The sequence below is a fragment of the Vitis vinifera genome, chromosome 11, assembly GCF_030704535.1.
Source record: "Vitis vinifera cultivar Pinot Noir 40024 chromosome 11, ASM3070453v1".
NCBI lineage: Eukaryota > Viridiplantae > Streptophyta > Magnoliopsida > Vitales > Vitaceae > Vitis > Vitis vinifera.
The window spans coordinates 6,326,505-6,336,593 of record NC_081815.1 but is presented as its reverse complement, the minus strand read 5'-3'; the positions used below and the strand labels follow the sequence as shown (position 1 = coordinate 6,336,593).

General features: G+C 36.5%; 1 protein-coding gene across 1 annotated transcript; it reads left to right on the top strand.

Annotated features, from left to right (window-relative positions):
- The first annotated feature begins 3,501 nt into the window (after window positions 1-3,501).
- Window positions 3,502-4,461, top strand: LOC100852953 (uncharacterized). The gene has a single exon (XM_003633098.4). The coding sequence runs from the start codon at window positions 3,594-3,596 to the stop codon at window positions 4,197-4,199; it is 606 nt and encodes a 201-aa protein (XP_003633146.1). The 5' UTR covers window positions 3,502-3,593; the 3' UTR covers window positions 4,200-4,461.
- Window positions 4,462-10,089: the final 5,628 nt, after the last annotated feature.

Genomic DNA, 10,089 nt, shown 5'->3' with positions numbered 1-10,089 from the left:
ATCTCCAACTATGTGTTGTCTTTGCTTGGAATCTTTTCCTTTTGTTTTCTTTGGCTTAGGCAGTACAGTAAAAGATATGCATCAAATTTGGCCACCGTGAGCCATTTAATGTAACAAATCCGACAATGGCGACCAACTGGTTCTGATATATGTATATAAATATCTAGCTAAAAAGATCTTGGAGGTAGATCCCACAACAATGATGGAACCTCGTTGCCCCCTTACCGAAGCTTGAGGCTTACACTTGGAGATCGACCTCAGACTTGCACTATATATTATCCCATTGATAGATCTTTAGGCGCAAGTTGGATAACTAGAGCCCACCATCACACCATGGAAGAATATTTGTATATATTATCATTAGCCATCATCATTACTTTATCTAAAAGGATGACCAATCGGTAATGGGGATTTCATTTGTATCTATCCACATGTTCGCCTCCAACAGTTCTGCAGAAAGGATAATATCGCCTGAACCTCTGATATAGACATATATAAAAGTCTTGTATTACGTTGTAAGCAAAGTCGACAATGACAAATGGGTGTAGGGGAAAAATATTTATATTAACCTAAGTATTAATTAACTTATAGCCAACGCTATCCCCCCGGTGATTACATGAGTAGATTCTCTTTTTCTGCTTCATCGACAAATTGGGTAGCCGCTAGTGTCTCATTTCTGGCCTTCTAGTGAACCCGCCATCGCACAGATGGGGTTGTGATTATTCAAAGAGTTTAAGGTAAGTGCATGGCACGGCGTTGACTAAAGTTTTTATCTGTATGAGGTTACATAAGATACAGAAAAATTTGTTTGGCAATCAAGAAAGTATTGTGGAAATGACATCAATCTAAAAAGACATTAGTCTTTGAAACATGATATTCATTTGTGGATTACTAGAATCAGCCCATGTGAAAGATAAAATATTCATGAAATTTCCCGATCATTTCAATTTGGGCTGCTCTTCAACCTGCTGCTCAACCACTGAATGGAAAAAAGTGTGCAACACATGTGTGGCTCGTAATTAAGAAATACTTCAAATTACACACCACCAAAGCATGATCTCACGTCTTTTTTTCCTTGGTGTCTGATAACTGAAATGTAACCACTTTGTCTTAGTGCTTTTTGGGAGTTGAGAAGTTGAATCAACTTCTAAGTTCTAACTAATTCTTCTCAAACTAGAAAATAAAGGGTTGTCTCCAATTTAAAGAATGGCGATATGAGGAGGAAGTGTGGTTGAAGAAAAGAATAAAGATGGTGGTAATTTGGAGAGTGGAAATGGGTGGGCTAACTTCCAACAATGCTTAGGCTTTATGGAGTGAACTGTAGGCTTTTTAGTGGCATGTTTGGCTTGAAGGGACATGCTGCTTGTGCCATTATTATTTTGGCCGACCAAAGGGAAATGATCTCACAATCACTACCTAACATATTTGGAATTGGAGATGCAAAAAACCGTAAAGATCGAGAAAAAGAGTCTTGTAAGTAATTGAAAACATTTTTAAAAAACAGTTTTTTGAAAAACTGTTTTCTAAGTTTCTTTCATATAACTTTAAAATTTTTAAATGCTTTTAACTTATTTTTAATATTTTTAAAAATAATTTTATACTTAATATTTTATTTTTAATTATTTTTCGTATTTATATAATTATTTTTAATATAAAAAAAATTTAATTATGCGATGGTATTAATAGTAATGAACTATTCATGTGTTGAATATGTGATCTGTTTAAATAAAGTGTAAAATTGTTATTTTAATTTAAAGTGGATTTTGATTTTTTGTTTGATAGCATAGCAAAAGGTTTTTTTTTTTTTTTTTTTTTTTTTTTTAATTTTCAAATAATCGAGTCATTTCAAAATGCTTTTTTGTTTTATAATTTCCTTTCCTGGAAGTAGACAGTATGTGGAAACAAATACAGAAGCATTTGGTGGGAAACAACCATGAAATGTAAGTGTGACCCCTCCACCACGAAAACAGGAGGGAGTCCACACGCTTTTGTAAACCAAAGTAGTCTGATTCAATTCCTGGATATAGGAATATTCATTGTTGAAATTGAGATTCCAATCTCCAAGCAAACACGCTTTCCATTCTCCATGCTGCGATTCTTTGAAATTTTGAAGGGCCACAATTGTCTTTAAAAATATTTTAAATTTTTAAAAATATTTTTATTTTATTAAACATCATATAACAGTTCAATTATTAAAAACTCTTTTTAAAAATAATTATCAAACATGCTATTAAAAATTTAAAATCATAATTCTTTCTAAATAAATTTATTATACAATTAATAATATAAAATGAAACTTAAGTATGTAATAGCTCTCATCGTAAGTCCCCTAAAAATTTAATGATTTTTCATGTGACATGATATCATATCATAGTCAAATCATTTCCATCTTAAAATAAATAAATTAATAAATAAAGAAATTTGGTAATGAGTAAATCAATCTAATCAAGTTTGGTGGTGCAAATTGGATTGCAATGGTGGATTAATTAAAGTTAAAGTAAATCCCTCAATGCATCCAAACTTATATGATTAAAGAAATTTGTAAATTATAATTAAGAAATGGATAAAATAATAAAGTATGAATTATTGATTAGGCAACTATTTTATAGGCGTCGAGGACACGTATGATCCATAGGCATGTGCATTTGCGGCCATCACACATGATTTTGATAAACGAAACACGTGTTATGCCTTCGTTACTTTTGTGACTCACTTCATTCTGCTACAATTAAATTATTTAATAATTACTAAAGAGATGGAAATTCTCTACTGGTAAAATATTATAGGGTTTGTAAAAAGCCCTCCTGGACGTATCAAAGCGGGGCAGCACGCTTTTCAAAACCGCTTTATTAAAAAAATAAAAGCAAATTGGGGGGTTGGGGGTGGGGGAGGGAATATAAATAGAGAGTGCGACAGTGCACGTGTCGAGGCAGTGAGCAATCCCCAAGAGCTGTTGGTTTAACGGATAAATCTGTTGGTTTTGCCCATTGCTTTCTAGCCCACCGGATCCCCCTATCTTACCCACACCACACCCGACTGTCATCCACTTTCTACTAACCCAACCTCTACCTCTGGTTGAGTTTATAATTCTTTCTTTCATACATGCCCTTCTATTTTGGTCTTTTTACATTTCTTTCTTTTTTTTATTTTCCTCATTCAAGTTTTTGCAAATTTTAAATTTTAAAAAAATTATATGTCAATTTCTACTTTTTTGAATATATTTTAATTTAAAATGCATTCAAACACCGAATAAATTCTCTCATTTTTTATTTTTTATTTTGAGCTTGATTTTTAAATATTTTGTAACATCTCTCCAGTCTCCACTACACAGTTGCAGCGGGGCGTGAATGTAAAATGGAAGAACATGGGAGGAGCGTTTTGAAAATAGCGTAAGTTACAAGGGTAGCATTGCAAAAGCCCCAGAAAAGGAAATGTCCACAAACGCGACTCTTACGCCGTTACTCCCCCGCTCTACCTCAACCCTATAAATACAGGGCTCGTGTTAAGCTGGGTTTGCCAAACTAGATAGCCGAACGCGGTATCTGAAAATAAAGGTTTCCCCTTCTTTCTCTCTACTGCAACCAAAAAAAAAAATGGCGGCTTCCTCTAGAAGATCGAGCGGACCAGTACTAGGGTCATTCTCTCGTTCTGGAAAATTCAACTCTTCGCCCATTCCCTCCTCATCTTCCTCTGCCTTCGCTTCCTCAAGCTCCGGTTTCTCTTCCCGAACCACCGGTTTCTTTCAAAGATCGGCGTCCCGCACCAAGGTCAACCTCTATGGATCTGCTCCCTCATCACCTTCCGTACGATTCTCCCTAGACCGTCCCATATCTCCCAGTCGATCCATCTCCGCCACTCCCCGCACTCAGGTCGTGAAGAAGCACACCAATCCTTTGTCGGCGCCCTCGACTCCGAAGCGTAGTTGTATGTGCTCGCCTACAACACATCCTGGCTCCTTCCGATGCAGTCTCCACAAAGGTTTCAACAATCACTCCGCTCCCTACTCCTCCAACCGGCTCAACGCTCGGAGATCAGCGATGACGAATTCGCTGGTCAGAATCGGGACCGTCGAGGGAGACTTGGTGAAGAGGGCTTTGGCTGCTCTGATCCGACCATCGTCTCACCAGCAACGCCGGCGATCGGGTTTCCAGCCAAGGCCCAGCCGACTCTCCAACATGTCGAAAGCCGAGGATTTGTGATATAGTCCAGGGGTATGTTCGACAATAAACTTTTCAAACCCTATATTGTTTTCGCTATAATCAGAGTTTTCCGGCGATGGAGGCGTCAGATCCCGGCCGATTGTGGCCAGATTCCGGCGAGTTCGCGTACAACCTGATCGGTGCTCTTCGGAACGGACCTGTTTTTTGTACTCCGGTGACCGAAACCCTAAGAACCGATACTTTGTGTATATATATCAGTTAAGCCATTGGTGCCAATTGAAGGAGCTTTTTGGACATTAAATTCAGCAGTTCACCCAAAGAAAACCACAATTAAGATTAAAAATTCCAACTGAAACTAAAATCCACTGAATTGGAGATCAATCACAGACTCAATTCATTATGGTTTGGCATCATCGTTCATACACCATTCAACGCGTCGTCGTTTTCGTTTCTCAGTGTCTTCCCCACTCCGTTAAATTCGCCGTTTGGTTTGACGCTTCCCGTTATCTGCGTTGGTCGGGACATGCGTCGTATGTGTGCGGCGTATGAATCTTTCCATTCGTCCCCATTTGTCCGTCACCCGTATTCCTATTCGTTTCTTCCAGGTGAAGTATTTATTTTTGTTTAATTTTTTTCCCCTAATTTGACATTTATTTAAATTTTCCGTTCTTGTAGATATGTTTCTTGAGGAGCTGTTTTGGCGGTGGAGAAATTATTTTCTGAAGGAATTTTAGCTTAGCCATATACTACAAGACCCTAAGAAGGACCATGGACAAGGACAGGACTTATGATAGACATGAAAGAAAATACAAATTCCTTAAATATAAACAGTAAAAATATTAAAACACATCTTAAGAAGAAAAAAAAAACCAACAACAGAGCTTTAATTCAATGGATTTTTTAGTGCCACAACATCAACGAATGTTTAGAAGAAATCAAACTCAAAATTAAGATTCATTAATTTAGTTGGTATCACTCAAAAAATAAATGGATTTTTAAGTCAAATGAATTTCAAAAAGAAAACATAAAGGCCCCTCATCAATGCACTAGGAGGTGCTTTTGTATTTTGTGCTTGGGGGTAGAGAAGTGTGACATCCCACGTTGAATATAGAGGTAAGTCTCTGACACTATATAAGTATGGACTTCTCGTAACCTTGTAGATGCGTTATAAAGTCGTGAAGGTTCATTTGAGTTCAAAACGGATAATATTTATATGATTAGAAAAGGGTTATTACAAATGGTATCAGAGTCGATCCCTGACCTCTGTGATGTTTGTTTAACCCCACAATCTCGTGGGACACAATGAGGACGTTATGTCTATATGAGGGGTATTTGTGACATCCTACATTGAATAAGGAGGAAAGTTCTTGGCGCTATATAAGAATAGACTCCTCGTAACCTTGTAGACGCGTTTTAAAGCAGTAAGAGCTCATTTGGGTCCAAAGTGGACAATATCTATATGGTTGTGAGTAGATCATTAGAGTCGATCCCTAACCTCGGGTGTGGGGTTTGTTTGGTCTCGTAAGTGTATTTGTTTGATCTCATAATCCCGTGGATACAAATCTTATAGACGCGTTTTAAAGTCGTGAGGGTCCATTTGGGTTCAAAGACAAGTTCAAAATCGACAATATCTACACGGTTGGAAGTGGATTGTTATAGAAGAGTCCTAAGTTGTAAATGTCCTTTTGTCTTCATCTTTTATGCACACTCCAAACCAAACTAGGAAATTTCCAAGAGTGAGAAGTAAGTAAAAATTTGTAGTTATCCAATAATGGTTTGGACAATTAGTGAATAGCGATGAGTCGATGAAAGCAGGTGCGAAACCGGGGGCGTAGAGCCAGCTGGGGCCAAGCATAGATAGAAAGGCGGTTTGGCCTTTTCTAACAACTAGTAGACGTTAGGCAGGCGTCCATTATTTGCATTTGAAGTCTTTAAGAGAGTAAGTCATTACCACAGTATGCCTATCTTCAGATCCTCCATCATCCTGACTCTTCTGTTGACTTATTCTTCATGATTGGTAACTCGTTAATTAAATAAATTATCTTGTATTAGTCGACATACATGGTAGAAGAAGAGGAAGCAGGAAGATATTATAAGGGCTATACATGAAAGGGAGATTAGATATTCCGTAAGAGAAACTGCAAAGACCAAAAGGCCTACGGAATTGTCTCCATCTCCACCTTAGCCTTTGCAGCATTGCCATGACCCTGACCCTCCAAGATAAGGTTTTGAAAAAGATGGGTGTTTTTGATATGCCACCTGAATGTGGCCCCCCTTTCACCTTCCTCCACAATTTACACCCTCTACCAATATCCTTTTATTTTTTTTAGATACCAATTTAATCTGAATTTATTAAGTTCTTCGGTTATAATGTGTGCAAAGATACAAGGAAAATGATTAGAAATGAAGATTTGGAGAATCAAATGTAGGTGGAAGTAAAGAGCGTTTTTAAAAAAGCCATGATATATAAATATGTTTAATTTTAATATCAATGATAAAAAGCATCACCAAAATAAACATGGCATGTGAGTATGCTATGAGAGGATACATCACAATACAACTATATTTTATACGAAAGTTTTTTTTTTCTTTTTTTTTTTCCATAAAAACATGGCACCAACTCAATTGATTGAATAAATATTTGGCAAGGGAGAATAAGTAGTTAAATGCATGTATTAAGATGGATGGTCTAATGGGGTGTTAGTGGGATCCACATGGGTCACGAAACTAAAGGGGTGGGAGAAGATGGAATGAAGGAGCAGCCCACATGGAGCTGTGAAGGAGGTGTCACACCAAGCTGACCAACTTTTTACACGAGGGGGTCCAGTCCATATTGGTTAGCTGACTCAACCTTGAGCCACATCAATGACTTATTCCCAGTCACCCTCTGACACACTTTCAGTTGTATTATATCTGGTTGTATTACTAGCAGTCGGCTGGCTGGGATGTCCACTTTATGTGTCAGAGAGAGTAAGGTCCCCCAACGAGCCCATCAAACCTCTCCATCTTGTGAGCATGTTCCCCATCAATTGGGAGCCCTAGGATCGAACCAAACTTGCATGGTTGGGGAGGTCGATGACCTCCAATGGACCCACCAAGACCTATGCAAGTTTTAGAGTTGAAAAGATCAAACGAGAGTGTACTACTTTTATCATATCAAATGAAAATATATTGCTGATAAGATGATACCGCGTGTATGTTTTTAAGTTTCATCCTAATATCATTTTTTTTTATCCAATAACATTTTCGAGAAGATTAATACCCTTTTTCATGCCAACCTGCTCTTCACTTTGACTTACCGCTTCAAACAATTAGCAGATTAATTGAGCTGTATATACGGTGGGCCTTGGTAGTTGACATTCCGGGGAGTCTGTGTTCTACTACATCCTGTTTTGAAGAGAAGATGTTGATGGGACAAGGCAGCCATGTTCGTGTACCTGGCGGATGCTGATGAGGCCATTAACGATACTCCTTTCGTTTCCTTTTTCAAAAGGATAAGGATAAAGTTACAACTTTGTTTTTATATCATTCCACTTCTGTATACCTGTGACCTCATTGGGTTGGCAAATGCACCAACACTTCACCTTATTTGGCTCTTGTTTTAATCTTTATCTAAATGACTTGTTATCTTTCTCTGGAAGATTGTAGAATTGTAGGCCAAACTTATCCCCGGATCTCAATAATTTTCCAACTAAAATGTGGCAACTATGTGGAACTTTTGGCTGCTAGCTACAATCCCAGACTTGCTGACAGCAAAAAAGTTGAAAAATTAGTAGTGTCAGATTACGTGGGAGAATAGGATCTTGGGTAATAATTCACCCAGGTTTCTTCTCTGGTTCTTTTTAGTAATTGTACATATTGGAACTCTAGGTATAGGCTATAGCCCAAGTGTGATCTACGTGGTTAGCTTGAGGTCTGCGTGGATGGTTTTGGATTTTAGCTATATTCCATAAAATATTGGAATTTGAGTTCATCCTATACTATGGGGAAAGGACTAAATATTTTATTATTTTTCATTTTTTTTTAAAAAAAATTTAAGTTAATCGTGGGCATGAGTGTGTGTTATTAATTTATTTTTAATTAATTAATTTTAGGGCGGAGTAGATGGGTCAGGATAAGCCCAGCCAACAGTGTGGTACCATGGCACTGAAAGTAATTAAGTATATTTAAGAAATGATTTGGTAGTATTTGGTGTGACTTGGCCTAATTATTTTCTACGGTGATCAAATATCAATCCAACGGTTAAGAAATTGTTTATTATTTAAGGTGATTTTGTTAAGACTTTGTTGGTGGGCCTGATTTGAGAGCAGCCTAACCCTTGTTTTTGAGGGGTCATGGGCCTAATTTAAGAAAAGCCCATGCTCCTTCGAAGAGTCGGCAGAAAAAACCGTAGCCATCAGTAACAATATTTGATAGCAAGGTGGGATATTCTGGATATCAACTTCAGCGTGGACCTCAACACAAGTCTCTTCCAACAACTCTATACTTCAACATAAACCTAAATTTATTATCCAAAACTTGATTGCTAGAAACTCCTTCCATCTGTCATAGTGAGTTTTAGATATTATCCTATCCTTGATCCTTATATAGATTATAATTGTGACGACCTATTTCCTCTTTAAGTAAATATTACGTGTTATAAGCTTAGTGGATTCTTACAACTTTATAATACATTTGGTACTGATTTTAAAAAGTGTTTTTAATTTTTCCAACACTTGAAATTTTTTAATTTTTTAAATATTAGAAAAACTAAAAACACTTCATAAAATCACTATAAAATGTATTTTTAATACATGTTTACAAGATTAAGAAAAATTTATTACATTTATAGTACACAAAAATTCTTCTTCTAGTTAATGTAAGACATCACAATCATTTCTCTAATACATTATCTCTTACAAGATTACATGACTTAATAAAACAAATATCCCTTATGAGGTCAGACCAACCCGCTCCTTCTTGAATAGATATTATTCACAAACTTTAATGCACATCCACCTAATTAAAACAAATTCACTATTTTATCTTCAAGTTAATTCTTGGACAAGATAAGATAAAAGATTTGTTTTTTTAGGAAGAAACAAACATGAAAGGTGTTAGGGTTTACTAACCTGAATTTTATTTCGTTTGATCCAAAAAACCTGTGGTATATGGTGAAGTTAAAATTATGAGGTGTGGAGGCTTGCCCTACCATATGGACTATATATAATAGGATTTAGGGTTATGATATTTATATCTATATAGTAGTCACTCGCATCTCTCTCATCTTGTACCAATTTTTGATTAAGTAGATTTTCATTTTAGATATAATGGATTTTCTTCTTCTTTGTTTGTGATTTTTTTCATTTAGGGTTTTTTCATGTAAATTTATGTGATATGTTTTGTTTTTTATCGCATATGCTCGTTATTTCGTAACAATAGATGAGGAGTTAAAAGCGCCAATTAAGAAAAAATGAGGGTGCTAATTAATATACAAAAGGTTTTAAATTCCAAAACCTCTTAAAATATCTTTGGCAAAATATCTCACACCCAGTTTACTGAAAATAGCCTTTTTATTTTTATTACTGGTGTGGAAGGGAAGAAAAAGCTACTTGAGTTAGGACTTAGGAGCAAAGCAAGCATCATAATTCTAATTTTATGTCACTCAAGACGACAGAGAGATGAGACACAAATGACGATGACGATTTGGGAAGATCCACTTTAGTGGCCCAATCCAGTGGGCCAAAGCCCTCTCAACTTCAGACATGGGCTTACTTGCATTATATGATAAGGTCGCGCCCAGCTGTTTTTCTTTTTCACCCTCTTTAACAATTCCAAAATAATAACGAACAGACCTTAAAGGGTTTTCTTTTCTTGCCCTTTTTCTTTTCCAGAGACATCTGAAATTAAATCCAATTTAAACATTGGGTGCATTAGCAAGCAATCTTAA

Bases quoted from the DNA above. Each gene is read 5' to 3' on its own strand.
- LOC100852953 (XM_003633098.4), top strand. From the start codon at position 3,594: ATGGCGGCTTCCTCTAGAAGATCGAGCGGACCAGTACTAGGGTCATTC.